General features: G+C 58.6%; 1 protein-coding gene and 1 long non-coding RNA gene across 4 annotated transcripts in view; one reads left to right on the top strand and one right to left on the bottom strand.

The window, feature by feature from the left end:
* The first annotated feature begins 605 nt into the window (after positions 1 to 605).
* Positions 606 to 19,217, top strand: part of LOC111166118 (uncharacterized) — a 42,486-nt gene continuing 23,874 nt past the window's right edge. Inside the window, exons 1-2 of one of the 3 annotated variants that reach the window (XR_002642556.3) lie at positions 611 to 872; positions 1,019 to 1,442. This is a non-coding gene — a long non-coding RNA (uncharacterized LOC111166118). Of the gene's footprint in view, positions 1,443 to 19,217 lie in introns of all 3 variants that reach the window. The other 2 variants (XR_016391512.1, XR_002642555.3) reach the window with 2 other exon arrangements.
* Positions 622 to 17,458, bottom strand: ADAMTS10 (ADAM metallopeptidase with thrombospondin type 1 motif 10). The gene is made up of 24 exons (XM_022557442.3): positions 17,272 to 17,458; positions 16,687 to 17,033; positions 16,180 to 16,336; positions 14,965 to 15,182; positions 13,417 to 13,500; positions 13,172 to 13,317; positions 12,711 to 12,754; positions 12,457 to 12,562; positions 12,225 to 12,371; positions 11,886 to 12,027; positions 8,917 to 9,024; positions 8,361 to 8,506; positions 8,200 to 8,263; positions 7,367 to 7,469; positions 7,002 to 7,135; positions 6,780 to 6,903; positions 5,691 to 5,771; positions 5,439 to 5,602; positions 5,217 to 5,343; positions 4,992 to 5,121; positions 4,442 to 4,646; positions 4,026 to 4,202; positions 3,773 to 3,932; positions 622 to 2,607 (listed from the first exon to the last, which is right to left on the bottom strand). Exons 1-24 carry the CDS (start codon positions 17,357 to 17,359, stop codon positions 2,498 to 2,500), a joined length of 3,312 nt encoding a protein of 1,103 aa, XP_022413150.1. The 5' UTR covers positions 17,360 to 17,458; the 3' UTR covers positions 622 to 2,497.

Raw genomic sequence — 19,217 nt, 5'->3', positions numbered from 1 at the left:
CCAAGGCCACACAGGAAGGTGAGGCACCAAACCCGGCTGGGAACTGGGTTCCCTAAGCCCCAGGAAAGGGATCTGTCCCTGTCCCTGCAGGCACTGTGTGATCCCTTAGGACCACCTTCTGTCCTCCGGTTACTGCTCCGTCCTTTGGTGCCCCATCCTCATTCTGGCATCCTGTCCACCAGCCGATGGGAGTTTGGTCCCCTGTGAGGGATGCTGGCAGCACCTGAGCTGCACAGAGGGACCCCAAAGGGTCTGCTGTGCCCATTCTCATCATCCCACTTTCTGATGGTGGCCTCTAGGTGCCTCCACCTGGCTGGTGCCGCCACCCCTGCACTTGAGGGCCCACCCTGAAGGACTTACCATGGTGGGGGCTGGTGTCTGGGTCCCTGGGGGATGTCTGAATGGGTCGTGGCAGGGATGCAGGCTCAGGGGGCTCCAGGGGGCGGCTTGGGCATGGCCCTGTTCCTGCTGCTTCGGCAGACTCCCAGACCTAGTTCCTCTTATGACAGCCACCTTCTCACTTCCTTTGGCGGGAGGGGCCGCGACTAGAGGGGAGGGAAGCTGGGCCTGGGGGGCGGGGAGAGAGCCCAGGCAGGGCCGAGGGAGCTGGTTGTTTGGGGCTCTGAGCCTGAAGGGAGAGGTTAAGGATGGATGACAGCCGCTGTCAGACCCCAGAAAGCCGCTTCTCCAACTCCTCTGGGACGCGGCTGCAGCAAACTGCACTGCGGGTCAGCTGGCTGCAGGACTGACTGCTCCTTCCTGGGCTTCGAAACCACTTCAGATGTATGTCTCCTCTGGGCATCCCCGAGCAAACTCCCACCTCCAGAGCCGCTTCGGCTGGTCCTTCCTCCAGAAGGGACCTCGGGAGCCAGGTGTGTCTGTGTCAAGGGGAGGGCAGCGGGAGTGGGGGGTACCAAGAACTGAGAGCACCTGGAAGGTCCCAGACTTCGGATGTCACACCTGGAATTAATGACCCCCAGCTCTGTTACTTCCGGATCTCCCCATTTTGTCATCGTAGAACGGCGGCACCTGGCACACGTGGGATCCAAGTGTCGGCCCATCTCCGGATCTTTGGGAGACCAGCAGGAAATGGCAGTTCCTAGAGGCTGTCATCTGATACACATCGAGGAGATGGCGGGGGCAGAAGCCGACCCTGGGTGAGCCTGGCAGGGAGGGCTGTGACCAGGCGTATCCCTGGGCTCCCGGCAGCACACCACACCCTGCCTAGAGGCTGGCACGCCTCGGCGCCCCCCAGTGGCCACATTTGGGGAGAAGCCCGTTTCTCCCTGGACCTCCTGCGCAAGTTTGCTCAACCGACTGGCTTGGCTTCCGCAAACCTCAGCAATGCTTCCAGCCACTAGGAGTGAAGAGTCTGGAGGACCCCCACCTCGTTGAGGGCGTCAGGGGAGGCTTCTGGGAGGAGGCGATGTTTGTGCTGAGAGGTGAGTTGGAGTTAACTAGGTGAACAGGGAAGGGGAGGGTACACCTGGCAGAGGAAACAGCTCTAGCAAAGGTCCCAAGATGGGAAGATGGTAGGGAGATTGAGGGACTTCCGGGAGTCCAGCGTGACTGGAGCCTGCAGAGTGACAGGGAGAGCGGTGGCTGCAAAAGCAGGCGCCACGTTGTGTTGCTTTGAGCGCCTCCGTGAGAAGCTGTATTTTTGACCTAAAATCACTGGTTTCTAGTCTGTGTTGGAACAAGTCCCCTTTGGCCTGTTGGGGCCGACCTGCGGGGGGCTGTGGTCGTTTGCAGGGTGGGGGTAGGGGACAGCTGAATGTGACCCAGTCTCACTGACACACACCCCCACCCACGCACGGAAATCTACACAAGACAGAACTTTATTGATGTAGGGCTTCCTGGCGAGGGGTGTGTGGGCCCCAGGGCAGGGCCTGTAGCACCATGATGGGGGTGGCCTGGATGACATGGTCCCCCTGGGGCAGGCAGGGCACAGGATAGGGTGGATCTTCCCAGCTCTGCCTCCCCCTGTAGCTGGTCTGGTTAGGTGGAGGGTGTCAGGGAGGTCGTGCTAATCCCCTCCCCCGTGGCGGACATAGATTCCCGCCCCCCAGCTCAGAGTGGAGGGTTAGGGCAGTGCTGGGGCGGGGGGCAGGGCACCGGCTGACCCCCTCCCCACCCCCACTCTTCACAGTACATATTCCGATCAAAGGCGGGGGTTGTGCTGGGGGTCTCCCTAAGGGTGGGTGGCAAGAGCATTAGGGCGAACAGTTGTTCCCACCTCAAACCCACCCTGGAGGGGGTCTCATTCTGAACTGGGAGATGGGAAAAGGAGGGGCCGTGGGCGTGGCCAGCCCCTCTCCATCCCCCTCAGCCAGGAGCCCCGCAAGAGTTCCCAATAAATAACTTCCGGCTCCGTCTCACCCTTCACTCCCAGCTCCTGCCCCCCTCGGGCTCCTTCAGGCTGGCCAGCTGCAGGCCTGGTCGCCCCATCCCCATCCCCAGCCGGCCCCCAGCCTTGGCTCCGAGGACCGTGCGCCCTCTAGCGGCCTTGACAGGTTTTGCAGCACATTTGGCGGAAGTAGGCTCGGCTGCAGAACTGAAATTTCAGCACCAGGGGGCAGTAGGCGACCTTGTTCACATCCTTGCACTCTGGAGGGGGCGGGAGAAGAGTAGGTGAGGGGAATCAGGTCTCAGCACCCCTTCTGGCAGCGGCGCGACCGCAGGCTGCACAGCGCTTCCTAGCTCCTCTGTGCCTCGGTTTCCTCACCTCTCAAAGGGGGCTTATACCAGTAACTATGTCATTAGGTTGTTTTGAGGATGTTGGGAGGGAAGTGCAGGTCTGGGGCTTGGACACCGTGCTACACCACGAGAAAAGTGTTCCTTTTCCAGTGATCTGTTTGGAGCTGTAATCCTTGCTCGTTTCCCTTTGTAACAGACTGAGGACCTTGAGCTCCAGAGCAGTCACTCCTCTCAGGGTATTTGTGTAGTTTGTGTTCAGGGTAATTGACAGTCTCTGTTCATGACAATGGACCCGGGTTCCCAGTTAGCAGTTAATGATGTATGACAGGGCCCGGTGCTAATAAAGGGCTTCACGTGGATTATTTTAGTCCCTCTCCCTAACACGGCACTCCCTCAAGTCGGTATAGTAAACGCCTCTTGATAGATGAGAATACGAAGGCACAGAGGTGGAAGGTGAATCCAGGCAGTTTGGTTCCGGTGCCCTCAGTAAGTAACCTATTGCTCTCTATGAAACATAAATTTACTTAGGTAGAAAAAAATGGGTATATTTAAAGCAGTGGTTCTCAAAGAGATGCGATTTTGCCTCCCAGGGGACATTTGGTGATGTCTGGAGACATTTTTCAGTTTTCACCACGGGGAGGAGGGGTACTATTGGCATGCAGCAGGTAGCGGTCGGGGATGCTGAACCCCCGACAATGCATAGGGCAGCCCCTGTGACAAGGAATCATCTGGCCCCAAACATGAATAGTGCCTGAGGTTGAGAAACTGATTTAAAGAAAAATATCGGGCAGATAATGTTATACATGGAGATGATCAAGGTGAAGGTCATGCAGGTGGCTGGAGGAATGACCTGAGTTTGGGCCCCCAGAAAAATCAGGTGCCTACAACGCCTGGCACACAGTGGCACCTAAGACATGTTGGCAGGCAGGGAATGGTGAAAGATGGTCTGGAGAAGACAGAGAAAGGCATTTCCGTGGTTGCAGAAGCTCTAGGGCCAATGGTCTGGAGCCCCAGCTCTCCTATCTATGGCTTCCTCTGGACAGGACCCTCCTGGTTCCCTCCCCGCCTCACATACCTTCCAGGCCGTCGCCGGGGGGCGCGCTGTCACACTTGGCCTCGCACTGCTGCGTGGCGGGGGGCCGCAGGGCGTCCGCGCACTCGCGTGAGGGCTGCCCTGTGTGGCTGGAGCAGCGCACCGGGCGCTGTTGCTGCCCGAAGCCGCACTGCGCGGAGCACTGTGGGGAGTCGCGGATGAGCCGCAGCCCAGCGCGACCACCCACCCTGCCACCCGTGCCCTGGTTCCCGCCCTGCAGGGCGCGCCGGCCTACCTCACCCCACTCTCCCGCCACCCAGCGGGCCGGCGGGCAGCGGCGCAGGTTGCAGCGCATGGTCGCCGGCGGCTTGGCCGCGGGCGGGCAGTGCGTGGGGGGCAGTGTGGCGCGGTGATCTGCGCTCTTACAAAGGACGACACGGTGGCGGAGGCCCGGCCCGCAGCTGGGGGTGCACTGCAGTTGGAGGGGGCGTTTCATGCTCAGTGGGCGCCTCCCTCCCCGCTCACACAAGGAGTAGGAAGGATGCTGGTCCGCTGGGAGGTGAGGACGGTACAGCTAACTTTGGACCAGTCACGGTGTGGGGGGGGGGGCTCACTAGGGCTCGCGGGAGTGGGGAGGCGCCTCAGTGTGCACCCGACATGGGCAACCCAGGCCCCTCCCCGCTCTGCACAGGGCGGGAAGGGGCGGCTGACCTCCGACCAGTCGAGGGCGGCCCACTCTGGAGGGCAGGCCGGACCGTGGCAGGCCTCCAGCACCGGTGGGCGCGGCTGCGGGCAAGCGCTGTCGTCCAGCGCCTTTTCCTCTGCGGCCGAAACGCGGCGCTGGCACACGACGGAGCGGCTGCGCACGCCCGCATCACAGCTGCGGCTGCAGCGCGACCAGTTCCCTACGACCCAGCTGTGGGGGGAGGGTTAGTCTGAGACAGGACGCCGGGCAGGCCACCCTGAGCTTGGGGCACGAGCAGATCCTCCTCCTTGCCAACAATTAACATCGTTGTGGAAGCTGGCACCGGGATGCCTGTTGCTCCCGTGCCCCACACCTCGAACTCAGAGCAACTTTATTCTGCACCCACATTGGGGGCTGGGAGGCACATCATCCCAAGGGGAGTTCACCTGGACCTGGCCAGGGAGCACCATTGCTCTGACTTTGACCTCACCTTAGGGAGCACCCACTCCTCTGATCCCAGTAGCACCGTCACTCCAGTGCTTGCCATCCCGACCCTGCACCATGGCAGGCACTCACTCGGGTGGGCAGGGCTCTGTGTTGCAGGCGCGCTGCCTCTTGGGTAGCTTGCTGTGGGCGCTGCAGTGGTGCGGAGCCACGGCTGAGCTGTCCAGCTGATTGCGGCACTCCACAGCCTGCACCTGGCTGCCTGGGGGCGGGCGAGAGGTCTGCTCAGCCCTGCCCGACCCAGAAGGTCGGTCTGGTGACCAGGACCTGCCCCACCCCGTCCCACCCCGGCCTCACCGCCTGCACACTGGGCCGAGCACTTGGTCCAGGGCGCGTAGTGCCAGGAGTACGGAGGCAGTGCATCTCGGGTGATGGGTGCATTGAAGCGGTAGCGGAGGACCGGCAGCTCAGTCCGGGCCAGCACCTGGGGTTGTAGGTGGGGATCAAATGGAAATCAAGTTCGAGGCCCCACAAGGATGCTAATGCCCTCCTGCACCTTGCTCCCAGCCCTGCTGTTACCATGATGATGAGAGATGCGTTAATGGGTCCCAGGGCTTCTAGGCTCTGGGTCTGATCCGGCCCTTGTCGCAGCTGAAAGGTGGTCCCGGCCAGGGGCAGGCGGTGGGGCTGGGGGGTCCCAGGCAGCCCCTCCAGCAGCAGGGACTCCTGGTCCCCCTTCAGGGCTGGGGGACAGCATAGGGGTCAGAACCCCAGCCACACTGACGCCGCCCCTGCTGACCCCCCGTCCTCATCCTCCCACCTCTGGCTCACCCAGGTGACTGAGGGAGAGGTTCAGGTCCTGGATGAAAATGTGGACGGAGCCTTTGGGGATCCAGACGACTTCCTCGTACCCTGGACAGTGGAGCTCAGATGTCACCCACTTGGCCCTTCCCTGCACCTGCCTGTCTCCCCCATTCCTGGTCCCTGATGATAACAACTAACCATTACCATGCTAAGCACGCACAGAGACATGCCACCTCATCCGTAGCTCTGACCCTGTGAAGTTAGATGTGTCATCACACCCACTTTACAGATGACAAAACTGAGGCTCAGAGAGACAAAACAAATTGCTCAGGTTCCACAGCTAGGAAGTGGCTGGCCTGGGATTTGAACCCACACTTTCTCACCTCTCAAACCATCAAAGTGGTCCGACCCGCCCCCCACCCCCCAACAAGCAGCAGGGCTGGGCTTGGGCAGAGGGAAGGGGGCACCGCGGGGCCCCGACCCACACAGGGTGACTTGGCGGTTTTAGCAGTCAGAGTCAGGTTTGCAGTGAGCTCCATCACTTACGACCTGGATGATCTTGGGCCCCTGTGAACCCTCTGTCCCTGCCCACCTGTGTCCCCCCTAGTTTATCTGTACCCCAAGACTGTCTCCTGAACTCCACACTTGGCCCTCAGTGTGTGTTTGGTCCCTTAAGCCCACCTCCCCTCTCCCACCTCACAGGGGTCTCTTCCCTTCAGCCCAAGGTTGGGAGGCATTCAAGTTCACCACACCCTGCAGCTATCCCCACCCCTAGCAAGCTCTGTGCTTTAGCACAGAGGGTCCCTCAGCCTCCTTGGAGGGTCAGGCGCCTGCCCCCTCAAGACCCGGTTTGAGGCCCTCAGGATGGGGCAGGGGAGATTTAGGCCTCCACCCCCTTGGACACTTTAATTGCCGAGCTTTAGGCACCAAGAACCCAAGCCAGTCCCTGACCCTGACCTGGGGCATCACGTCTGGGACCTTTTGGGGTCCCTTACACCCCAGTGGGCCCTCGGCTCTGAGGAGTTGCTGATCTTGGCTACTGTGGTGGGGCGAGCCCCGCCCCCAGCCACCAAGTGGGGAGTGTGAAAGGGAAGCTGGGGAGGGGGGGTCTCTCACCGGCTCCAGGCCAGGCTGGGCTGAAGACCCCCTCGATGGTTTCGCAGGCGCTGCCATCACCCCCACACACTCTGCACTTGTCTTCCCGCAGGTCAGAGCCCAGGACCCGGTCACAGCCCACGTGCTGGGGAGGGCAGTGGTGTGCGTGGGGGAATTCAGGGAGCCGCCCCCCTCCACCTCCGGCCCCCTCTCCCCTCCCCTCTCGCAGGGAGTCCCCTCCACCTTGCACTCGCCGCTGACACAAATGTCCACTGTGTCTGGGCGGCAGGGCGTCCCGTCCACCACAGCCGCCGCCCTCTCCGTGTAGAAGTTGAAGCCTTCTGCTAGGCACGTGAGCGAGCAGGCCTTCACGCCCCCTGGGGGGCACGGCCCCATCAGACTGAGGGCCAGACCCCAGACCCAACAAGGACAGGCAGGTTGGGCAGAGGGAGCGGGGCCTCCCGGTGTTCAGTCTAGGCGCTGCTGAGCCACATCCCAGGCGCTCTGGCTCCTTGGGTGAGGGGAGGGCTCAGGGCAGACCCCATGATATGGTCTCCACCTGCGGCTGTCCTGTTACTGCCCCAAGGCCTTCTGAGTCCCCTGCTCACCTCCTCGGTACGTTTTCCACGTGTAGAATTTTCCACGGAAGGGGACACTGTCAAATTCAGAGCACTGCATTTCCCTGAAGTCCTGGGAGCCTGGGGGACAGTCCTGGGGCACAAAAAGGGAAAAGTAGGGAGGCCAGGTGTTGGGGGGGGATGCAGTTAGGGCAGAGGCCTGGGGACGGAGAACTAATGCTCTGAGCAGGGGTGGGTTGGAGGAGTGAGGCCGGAGGCAAGGAGGCCAGGGAGGAGGCCGGGGAGGGGGGGGCGGTGTCTGAGATGGGAGGAGGTGACTCATTAGAGTTTGTGGGCAAGCTGAGGATAACACCTGGGTTTCTGCTCTCAGACTATGGGGCCTTGAGAGAGCTGGCTTAGAAAGGAGCAAAGCCCACTCTTCGCGAGTGTGGGGGATGTGTGGACGGAAGTGTTGGACAGGAGACTGTGGTCTTTGGTCAGAAGGCAGTGCAAAAAGGGGACGAAAACTTGGCCACTGGATTTTGGGGCAGGGAGCTCGGGTCAGCTTTGGGGCAGGAGCAGGGCTTTTGGGGGGAAACTGGGCAGTAAAGGGAGGAACGCGTGTAGTTGGAGAGGGTTGTCAGGGGCCAAGCAGTTATTTCCAGGTGGGAGACGCATCTACTGCAAAAGTGTGAAGAGTTGGAAGGAGACAGGGCCCAGGGCTGGTGTAGGGAGGTCCGGGAAAGGAGGGGGTGGCCGCTGCAGGTTTCCAGAGGAGACGGTGGCCAGCTGGCCCAGGCTCGTTGGAAGCTGATGCATGCCTTTCTTTTCCCGCGTGTAAGAGGGGCCAACGGTACCCGGCTTGGGATCCTGGGGGGACTCACATCGGTGTTGCAGGAACGGTGCCTCCGTCTCTCGCCCAGGCAGTACTTGCCCCCGATCGTCGGCCTGGAAATGGGGGTGGACGGCAAAGAAATGCGGCAGGGGGAGTAGGGGGCGAGGACCGCCCGCCCCGCTCCCCCGGCATTGGGGCCTGGGGGCTGACCTGGGGCTGTCGCAGTGACGGCTGGAGGAGGACACGCCGCCGCCGCACGTCCGGCTGCAGTCGCCCCACGGGGTCCACGGGCCCCAGGCGCCGTCCACGCCCTCCGGCCGCGACCCGAAGGGGACGCAGACCCGCTTGTAGCACCACTGCGGGTGGGATGATGGGGAGGGGTGAGTCGGGCTTTGCGGACTCCCTGGGGCTTGGCGCTCAGTCCTACCCCCACCCCAGCCCCCCAGCCGGAAGTCTGAGCCTTCCTGAGGTGGAGCGAAAGCGGGAGGGGGTGGGGGACGGAGGTGGGGTCTGAAGACCGGGATTCTGTCCGGTAATATGGGGGCGCGGCTAGGGAGAGACACTGTTCAAAGAAGGGGCGTGGCCTAAACTTAGGGTCCGGAACGGGTGGTGAAGCTAGTGTTGGGACGAGCGCGCAGGGCACGGCTTGAAAGCGAGTGTGGCCTCAGGCCAGGGGTGGGGCTTACAAGCAGTAGGCGTGGCCAAAGCCGATGGAGGGGTCTGGGGGTGGTGGGGGGGTGTGTGGAGGCTCTTGGCCTGCGCTCACCCCCTTGTCGATGGTGTGCGTCTGGCACAGCGTGCCCTCGGCGGCCGGGATGCTGTTGGTGATGCACCGGTTGCTCTTGCTCAGACACCACAACTCGCTGCAGACCTCCTGCGGGCCAAGGCGCCCGCTCAGCCTCGCCCCCCTCCCACCTGCCTTGGGAGGACCGAGGCGACCCGCTCACTGCCGGCGGACAGTGGGGCCCCAGCGTTCCTTTCCTGGGTCTCTTTTTGTAACCCCTTGTGGGGGCATGGGCTGGGACCTCTCCTCTGCCTGTAAGCAGCACTTATAAAACATCTAGGAGTGCTGCAAACTCCCTTAGGCACCACAATCCCCATTTTACTATGAGAAAACCAAGGCTCAGCCAGGTAAGGTCACTCGCTAGAAGTCACACAGCTCCTAAGGGTTAGTCTGGATCCTAACCTAAAACTTAGATCGCAGCGTCTATGATCTAATCCCTCTACAGTTCAACCCGTGGCACCTCCCAAGTTTCTAGGAGAAACCTTGGGACCTGCTGAGAAATGAAGAGGAAGGGTTTTTAGAATGGGCAAAGCAGCCCACCCAAGAGCAGTGGTTGAAAAATCAGGCCTGATGACGGCTCAGGTCAAGGGCCCTGTCTCTAATTCTTTTTCCAGCTGGTAGTTCTCATTGTTTCCCCCACCTAAACTGGGGAGGCTCCCAAAGCTTTTAATCTATGGAGGGTTGAGAGGGGATAAGGGCAGGCTGGGTTTATGTGGAAAGTTCCTCTAGTTCTCCCAGTGAAAAATCAGCCCATCTTCCTCCTGAGTCTTACATGGGCTGGCCCAGACCCTGGCATCAGGTCCTGTCCCTGGCAGGAGGCTGGACCAGTCCCAGGGAGTCACTCAGAGCCTTTAGGTTCAGGTTAGTTAATACCCCTGGACAAGCCCCACTGGGTTCAGGTGTGGCCAAATTTGACCCTCTAGCCTACATCCCGCTCCATATCCCAGGGTCTTTCCTCTGAGAAGTGAAGATCCTTCTGTCCCCTTTTTACAATCACATGTAATCTTCTCTTAGAACCTGATCCTTCCAAAACTTTGAAGATTTGGGATTGGACTGAGCAATGGCTGTAAGAAGGAACTTTCCTGTGTTAGCCTCTGAGAGACACCTGCACACACATGAGAAGTTTGGAGGGTTGTTCTCAAACCTGCTCCCTCAGAAGATACTTCTCATCTAAAAACTCAGCCTGGTTTGCTGGCTTCACTTGGCTTATGTTCTCCTGCCCATGTGTAAAAATATCACAGGTCCTGATCCCACTTCTGACACCTCTTAAAGAGAACTGCCTAATCCAGTCCTGCTCTTGCTCCTCTCCACAAGGAGGTGCCATGGTATATATGAATGAGTCCTGGGCCACTCATGGAGACTTCAACTCCACCACTGACTTGCAACACATTTCCCCTCTCTGGGCCTCATCTGTTAAGATGGGCCTTGTCTACATATGGCTGAGGGGCATGTAACAGAGTAGATATGAAAGGGCTTGCATAAACACCCTGTTATTGAGTAATAAGACCACAACTATCTCTGGACCAGGCACCAGGCCCAGCTCTTTACACATATTAACTGGTTTACATGTAGTCAATAATTTACCCCTTTGCCAGGAGGGCCAGGAAGATGTTCCTCGGAAAAATAAAAGGAAGAATCAATTCAACATACAGCCAGTAGTGGTCCATGCTTGGTAATCTGGCACTTTCTCCACTTACCCACCCCTTTATAACATTTAGATTCACAGAGAAACCTAGATTCCAATCCCAGCTCTGTCATGTTCTCAAATGGTGACTTTGGGCAAGGCATCCTCCTTATGCCTCAGTCCCTTCTTCTGCAATGTGGGGGCAATGGGGTTGTCAGGAGTTTAACTGAGATGATACATATCACATGCTTGGCATACAGTGAGCATTCAATAAATGTCAGCCATCGTTGTCATCGTTAGGATACCTGGGACACAGCAGATGCTCAAGAGTACCTTCTGAATTCTTTAGGAATTCATTAGAGGGAGCTGTAGTTAGTTACCAGCCAAGTTGGGTGGGGTGGGGTGCTGAGAGTGGATTAAACATGAATTGATCCAGGGTTTGTCTCCTTGTCTTGCACTGGAATAAAGTGAGGGCATTTTAACAGCTGCCTGCTCCCTGTTTTGAGTTAACATGGCCTTAGCTTGGACAAGTCATTCAAGCTGATCTTTTTGAGTCTTGAGGGTGTGGAGAACTGGGACTGCGTCTGGGCTACCAAGGCTGAGGCTGTGAGGAGTTAGGGGGTGTGTTCAGGGAATTGGGGGAGGTAGGCAACGGAGGGGCAGACCCCAGATGAGCCGGTGGTCCCTGGTGGCTGAAGAGGGTCACCAGCTTCCTCGGGGGAGCTGGGAGTGGCATCCCCAGCTCACTTCTCTACGGGTGGATGGGGCTTTGGGAGCTGAGTATAATCCTCAAGCAAGAGTGGGGAGTGATCAGGAGGCTCAGAGCTTGTCCAGCTAAGGATTGGGGTCAAGAGATCTTGTGAACCAGTCAGTGGGGGAAGGAGGGAATGGAGACAGGGTATCCCTAGAAGGATCTCTCCAGTTTTTTGCCAAGTGGGGAAGATGGTTCATCCCCAGGGAAGCTATTTCCACCAAATCTGGATGTTTCGTTAAAAATGGCCCAGTTAGGGATCTTGACTTCAGTCCTGCTGCAGCAGCAGGTGGACCCCCAGGCTCTCCCCAGCTCAGTCCCCAAAACAGGGGTCTGGAGAACCAGGAGAGCCCATTCTTGTTCCCGAGCATTGTGACTGTGTGTGACACTCGTATAACCCCATGCACCTCTGTCCTCCCGTCCCCCACTGAGGCCCACTTCCCTTCCCAGCTCTCCCACCCCCACTGCCTGTGTGTGGGGTGCCCACATGGAGTTTCCCACCCCCGGTGGCCCCCCCACCCTGGTGGTGGTGGCCGCCTCCCCTCCCAGGAAGGAAAGCAGGAAGGCTCTCTCTACCCCGTATTTACACTGACGCGATTTGACTCCATGCTGGAAGCGGCATTGCTCATCTGCATCATAGGCCTGGCCGGGCGCCACTGTTGGGTACACGAAGTCCTGTCTAGGCGGCCGGTTGTTCAGGCAGAGCCCCAGGCCCAAGCTGTGGCGAGAAGAAAGCAGCTGTCACGCTGGAGGGCTGCAGGCCAAGAGCTCAGAGGCCCCAGCCAGGTGGGGGGTCCCGGGGAGCAGCCCTGTGAGCACACGACCCTTCTCAGAAGCAGCCCTGATTTCCAGAGGTCCTCCCCTCCCCCAACGAGAGTGTGTGTCCCTGGGTGGGACAGGCAGGTAGGTCCTCACTCCAGAAAGCTGGTGATGTAGTCACGGCTGCAGGAGGACCACACAAACGGGTTGGTCTTCATGGTGATGTGTGCGGCCATGAGTTTGGCCGGGTCCTGGCCACGGGCCCCACAGCTGTTCCCCACGCCGTCGTGGTTCATGCCAAACCTGGGGAGAGGAGCGGCGGCTCTTCCAGGTGTCGAGGGACCTGCCAGGCTCCTCCCGCCCGTCCCCTCCCGTGTCCCCGCCTCACGTGTGTCCGATCTCGTGGGCAATGGTGAATGCTGTGGCCAGGCCGATGTCTTCGTTGATGCTACAACTTCTCTCTCGCTCACACATCCCGCCCACGGGGGCCAGGCCTGGGAAATGGGCGTGTGGGGCTGCAGCTGGGGGCTCGGGGCTGCGTCTTCGACCCTGTCCACTCTGCCAGGTCCCCACCCCCACCAGGGCCAGTGTCACCCAGCCCACTGCCTTCAGATGTGCCTGAAACCTAGGGGACCCGGGTACCTAGTGTGCCGCAGGGTTTGTTCTTGTAGATGCAGATGTCATAGCTGTGAAAGGAGAGGGGGGCCGTGAGGGAGCTGGGCTGACTCCCTAAGCCCCGCTGCTACCATCCTGCCTGTCTCTGGTGGCTGAGTCCTGCCTGGGAAGCGTTCCCTGCCTTGGAACTGAAGCCTCATGCTCTTGCCCCAGCTGGCCTTGGAGATGCTGGGGTGCATGAATGACCGACTGAATGAATGACAGAGTGAGTGAAGGATGCGTCAGTGTCCGAACAGCCCCACACCCGCCTCCCCACATTCTCAGGCTCCCCAGCAGCCCCTCCCCGTCCCTGGCTCCCCAAGGGGGTGGCTGCACAGTCTCGGCCTCTTCCATCTCTCAGCAGAAGTGATCCCTGCTTAGACCTGGACAGTCCCCTGGGCAACTCGTCCCCCGGCTCAAGTCCTAGTGGAGCCGTCCCTGCCCCTCACCGCGTGATGAGCACCGCTGTGTCATGGTTGGCCACGCCGTTCTCTGGAATGGCATTGCCATGGCCGCTACGGTTCACGATGGATTTCTGCCACTTACAGAAGCTGTCCAGGGACTTCCCAGCATGGTGGGTGATCTCCAGGGTGGGCTGAGGGTGGACAGAGAGAGGTACATGGGTACTAGCCACCCAGGGGAAGGTGGGCAGCGCTGGCGTGCAGGGGAAAGTGGGCCCCCCCCCACCCCGCACCTGGTCCTCCGTGAGCAGGATAAGGCGTGTTACCAGGATATTAACGATGTTTCCCAGACTCGAGTCCTGGAAAAGTTTGGCAACCTGACCTCCAAGAAACAAGAGAGACCGAGTCTTAAGAGGGGCCCAGAGTAGAAAACAAAAAGTGAGACGATGACAACAGCGTGCTTCAATCTAGTACCTACTGTGTGCTGGGGCTCAGGCTAAGCCTGCTGCGTAGATCTTCACAGGAGTACATATTATCATTCCCATTTTACAGATAAGCAAACTGATGCTCAGCTGGTTAGGATGCGCAGCTGGCAGGCGCTGGAAGTGGGATTCAAGTCTGGCTAAGCCTGCCTGCCAGTGCGTTTCTTTCCAACTCACCCCTACCCTGCTCAGCTTGTCTGTCTACTTGTCCTCCTTCCTCCCTGCCCACCTGCCGGCTGCCTCTGCCCAGAGATGGCCTAAAGGATGTGCACATCTGGCCTCATTCCATACTGTCTGAAGGTACCAATTTGAGCATCACCACCGGAAGGTGGAAGTGTGGGGGCAGGAAGCTCTGGAGACAGTGGTCAGAGGCGAGGAGGAAGTGCCCAGGGGTGAGTGGGCACAGATGATGGAGGCCACTCTGTGCAATGACCTTGGAGCCCTGAGCCATCACGGTCCCATGTGGAAACCCCCAGAAACCCTGGCAGGTTTTAGGGAACTTTGGAAGCCCAAGGGAGGAAGGCGGGTCCTGGGCAGAAAGCAGGGGTATCAGATATGAAGTTATGTCAACATAACGGGCCAACTGTCTGCGCTAAACTTCTTGTCTTCCCTTTTTGCTTTAGTGGAACAACATCATCACTCGTCAAGCCCCCACTATGTGCCAAGTGCTCTAGCTGGCTTCCCTCTCACTATCTCTTACCCTTTTGTGATAGATACTAGTATAGCCCCATTTTACAGAGGCAGAAACTGAGGCTCAGAGAGGTCCACCGTCTTGATCAAGATCTAGGATGGGTGCTGACTCTGAGCGTGGGTCAGCCAGGTCAGCCTGTATGAATTTATAGGTAGGCGCTTGGGCGAGCCCTGCATGAAGACAGATGCGCACCAATGTGTGTACTGCTAACCTGGGCAAGTACCTGCAAGTCACCCATTTATTTTTTTATACAGCAAATAATTGCAGGGCACCTTACTGTGTGCTAGGTGCTGTGTTAAGCTTTAGCAATTCACTGCATCCACCTTAGCCTTATGAAGTCAGTACTATTATTATACCCATTTTACAGATGGATAAACCAAGGCAGAGAGGTAAAGTAACTTGCCCAAGGGCACACAGTTCAAAAGCGGCATAGCTTTCAGGCCAGGCTGGTTTGCTCCCGAGTCCATGCTTCTAGCCACTGTACTAGGCTGCTTCTCCTCCTTCCTGGCCACAAAAAGCCCTCCTTTCTCACTTACCCTGTCCCCTCTCCATTCTCTTTCACTGGCCTCAGGACAGGGATGGGGGGGATGGTGACACCCCTTTTCCTAACCTCTGGAGCGAGCTCTATGTTCTTGGGGCTCCATGCCCAGGGAGGGGGAGGCACTTACAATGTTCATGATGGCCAGCACATACTGTTCCACGTCTCGGCGCCCGTGGTAGGCCACCATCATCTTGTCAGCCACCACCAGGGTCTCCACATAGCGCTCTCGGCTGACCGAGCGCTTCAGGCCTGGCTGGCCGCGCTCTGTTTCATTCCCGAGGGGCCAGGCAGGTGGCGGTTTCAGGGTGCGCAGCCACCAAGGCCGCCCCTTCCACGGTTTCTCATCTGGATGGACAATTTCTGGTCATTCTGCTGCTTGCTCTGATGGTCCAACTCCCTGTCTCATGATTCATCTGGCTGTCAAATAGCTCATTCTTTTGCTGCTGGTTCTACAATGATGTGGCTGTCTCACTGCCAAACTGGTTGGTTGAACAGCCGCCCAGCATCCCATGACAATCAACATGACCGTGCAACTTCCCGACAATTCCACTGCTCAAATGGATGTGTGTAGCAGCCTGCCTCACTGCCAGAACTGTGTGCTTGTACGGCTCCCTGGCCTTCTGACTGTGCAACTTTTTACTCACCCTGCTGCCAACTGACTGGCTGTAAGACAATCCACCTGCCTGACGGTCTTATTGCTTGGCTGTCCCAGTGACTGTCCAATTGTGACACCATCCACTTTTCTGTTTCGACAACCCACTGCGGTTGTGTGTCTGCCACGGTGTGCTACTCTGGGACTCTCGGATTATGCAACTAATTCAATGTTCCAGTGGCTCTGCCTTTCCACTGGACAGAGATCATTTTTTTTAGCTGTACGATTGTCCTGGGGAATCTTCTGTTGTCTAGCTAGTTTCCTTACTTTCCCATTCCCTAAATGTCTGATGTTACAACTGTCCTCCTGCAAGTCGGGTTGTAAATCTGATACTCCGAATGGTGGCTAAGGTCTCCTGGTGTTTTCCTTGTGCAACTGCCCCAATATTGGTTACCACCGTCCCGCTGCTTAACTGTCTGATCAGACAATAATCCTAGAGGTGGATGGTTTTACACCTGAGCACCTGCCTGGCTGTCCAGCTGCCCGTCTCACTCACTGTTGGGCCATCGGACTACGGCAGTGATGGATGCGCTGTTCCATTGTCTACTGCCCTGCCGACTGTCTGCACTGCTCCCTGAGGTAGCTGCCTGCTGACCTTCTGGATGGAGGGACACTGCCACCTACCCCTGCCTCAAGGCAAAGATGTTGTGCACCCCCTTTGCCCAGCCCCAGAGAGAAAGATGTATGTACCTCTCACTCCACAGGCTGTGTCCAGGTGGGGGTGACGCAGGGAGGAACGCTTGTACACCACGTGGGGACCACTCTCCTCTGCGCCCCGGTGCCCCTTGGGCCCTCCTTGCAGGGGCTCGATTAAGTATTCTTCTTCATCTGCCACAATCAGGCCATGCTGGGGGTTGGGAAGTGGGACAGAGGGCTCGGGTCAGGTTCTGGTTCCCAGGACCCCTGGGACCCTATCTCTGTCTTTATGATTTAATGCCTTCCATTTTACTGGGTTTATGTTACTGTTCCTTTTCCAGTTTCTTCGACGTTCAGCTCATTAATTTTTAGCCTGACCTAAGGCTACACATTTTCTTCTACGTACTGCTTTAGCTGCATCTTAAAATAGCTAATCCTTTCGATTAGCTCGAAATGTTTAAAAAACTTCCACTGTGATTCCTTCTCTGACCTATATAAGTGTTTTTCTTAACTCCCAAACTCGTGGGCATTTCCCCCTACTGCCCAGAACCCTCCACTCACCAGGCCCCCACAGGTGCTGATGGCCACATGGGAGCTGCTGGCCTGGCCCTGCAGGTGGCCGGCGTAGAGGCAGTGGGGCCGGGCGGCCCTCTGCCAGGCCAGGCCCTCTCGAGTCCAGTACTCCACGGAGACATGCCCCGCCAGGAGGCGAGGGCTGCGGGTCAGGTTCAGCAGGAAGTGGGTGCTCGGTGCAGCCACCTTGTAGAAAAGGCGGGACTCTGCTTGGGGCCCTGTGCCCCGACGCTGCCTCCTGGGGGTTGGGGGTGAGAAGGCCAGCAGTGCCCCGTTGTGGTCCACTCGGGTGGGGAAGGCGATCTCATAGCTCTCCAGACTGGACAGGAACTCATCTGTGGGTGAGGGTCAAAGGCTTGGGGATGGGCCCTGGGAAGGACCCCTGTGTCCTGCCTGCTTGGCTGCAGGGTAAACGATGCTGGCTTCAGTGAATCCTGAATCCAGGTCACCTGCTCCAAGACTCTGGTCTCATTGACCCCAGGGCCTACCCCACCACGACCACCGTCCCAGCTGCACTGACCCCTCCTCAGTTCCTTGCTCGGTCCCCCACCACTACCCCCGAGTCACCCCTACCTTGAGACCGGAAGGCGTGCGTGACCTCGAACGTGAGGCCCAGCCCCAGGGCGAGGGCCCAGCGGAGGATCTGGCAGGCAGGAGCCATAGAGGCCACGTGTCCACATGTCTCTCCCCAGCCCCGGCTGCCAGCAGCCCCCACAGCGCTGCCTTCCCTGTTCACAGCCTGGGCAGCATCACCGGGATCCTGGGATGGGAGAGCCGGGTCAGTGGGGCCTGGTCCTGCTGCCGGGCAGAGCCAGTGCCAAGGTCCCCCACCAGGCAGACAAAGACACCTGCAGCCAGCCCTTCATTCCCAGCCTCAGGGATGCCCATGGCATTCCCCCCTCCACGCTCCTGGTTTGAAGACTCTGAATGCATTTCCTTACTCAGTAGCCTCTCTGTCCCCCCCTCCCCCTGCTTCCCCGCTATCCTCCGTGTGCTCTTAGGACAGGCAGGGACCTTGACTCCGTGAGCACTTACTATGTGCCAGCTGCTGGCCAAGCATGTTCATGCCATCTCATTTCATTTCTGCAATAACCCAGGGGATTCGTTCATCGGGCGGCGACTGTGTGTAATATGGATACAGTCCCTCTCCTCCCACTCCCCCGCCCCCACCCCGTGGGGCTCAGTCTCACAGGAATGACAGATGACAGACAAGTAAACGAAAAGACGTGTAATTCAGATCAGGACACGTTCTTCATGAGAAATAAACAGGAGGCTTGGAAGCAGAGGTGGGAAGGATGAGAAGTGAAGAGACAGGAGACAGTGCAGTGGTCCAGGCAGAGGAACAGCAGGGGCAAAGGCCCAGGGGCAGGCAGGAGCTTGGTGTGGACCCAGGACCACACTTGAAGGCTGGTCAGCGTGAATTTTCAACCCATATTAAACCCGAGGCCAGTGCTTGGAGCACCCCTTCCCCCGGGGGCCCTGCCTTCAGATTCTGTGTCACGGGTAGCACCACTCACCCCACCAGCGGGGCTGCAAACCCCTGCATCGTGGTCTCTGTTCCTGTGACCTCGCCTCCACCCAACATTTCCAGCCCGGCCCCTAGTCCTGCTTCCTCTCATTTCTCCTCGAAGCTCCAGGCCTGCCGGGCAGGTCTGTTTCTCCAGCATCTGCCCCAGGCCAGCCTGCCACAGACACCACTCTGGGCCACCACCCTGTGCCAAACCCTCCACCCCCCTCCTGTCTCCGCCCTCCTTCTCCTACTCTGTGCAGTTTCCCCCTTAATCACATACTGTCTTGTTTTCTTTGCAGCCTGGCCAAGTCTGAGAGTCGATCCCCAAACAGGGCAGTTCAGCTCCTGAGAGATGGAGCCAGGTTTCCTCCAAGATGCTGACTTAGAAGCTGACACCCCCCCCCTCCCCGGCCACTTCTGATTGGACCCCTCCAGCTATGGGGAGCTCATTCCCACTCTATGACTGTGGTGCTCATTTCAGATGGGCTGATGCTTGGGTTTCTCTCTCTCTTTTTTTTTTTTTTTTTTTACCTTTTGGGGTCTTCAGTTGGTGGCGCGGTGTCGAACCTGTGTGTGAGTCTCTCTGGGCCTCAGTGCCTCTTCTGGGAGCCTGGACAGGGTGGGAGGGGGCAGTGAGGAGAGCAGAGCTGGGTCTGGAGTTCAGGGGTCACTGAGGACACCCTGCCCTTCTCCCCAGCCCTGGTGATCCTCCTTTTCGCTTTCATCCTCCCTCTGTTCCTAGTTCCCCACCCCCACCTCCCTCCTCCCAACTTCTGTCCCCTCCCATCCCCATCCCCTCCCCTATTCCATCCTTGACTAGCTCTGGGATCAAAGCCCCTTCTGTGTGTGTGGGGGGGGTCCCTCGAGCCCCCTCCTGCCGTAACACCCCTCCCCATGCCGAGGAGGCAGCATTCTCATTGCAAGTGAGCCTGGAGCCCCCCAGCCCCCCAATCCTGCCCCTTTCCTCCTTCCCATGCTGCCAGGCCTGGTGCAGAAGCTCAGTGGCTCT

This window comes from Delphinapterus leucas, unplaced genomic scaffold, assembly GCF_059928025.1.
Source record: "Delphinapterus leucas isolate spDelLeu-1000000601 "Yukka" unplaced genomic scaffold, BTC_Dleu_Yukka2 spDelLeu_asBTCV2_sq25, whole genome shotgun sequence".
Lineage (NCBI taxonomy): Eukaryota > Metazoa > Chordata > Mammalia > Artiodactyla > Monodontidae > Delphinapterus > Delphinapterus leucas.
Note: the sequence above shows the minus strand (reverse complement) of the source record. Positions and strands in the feature narration are given on the sequence as shown.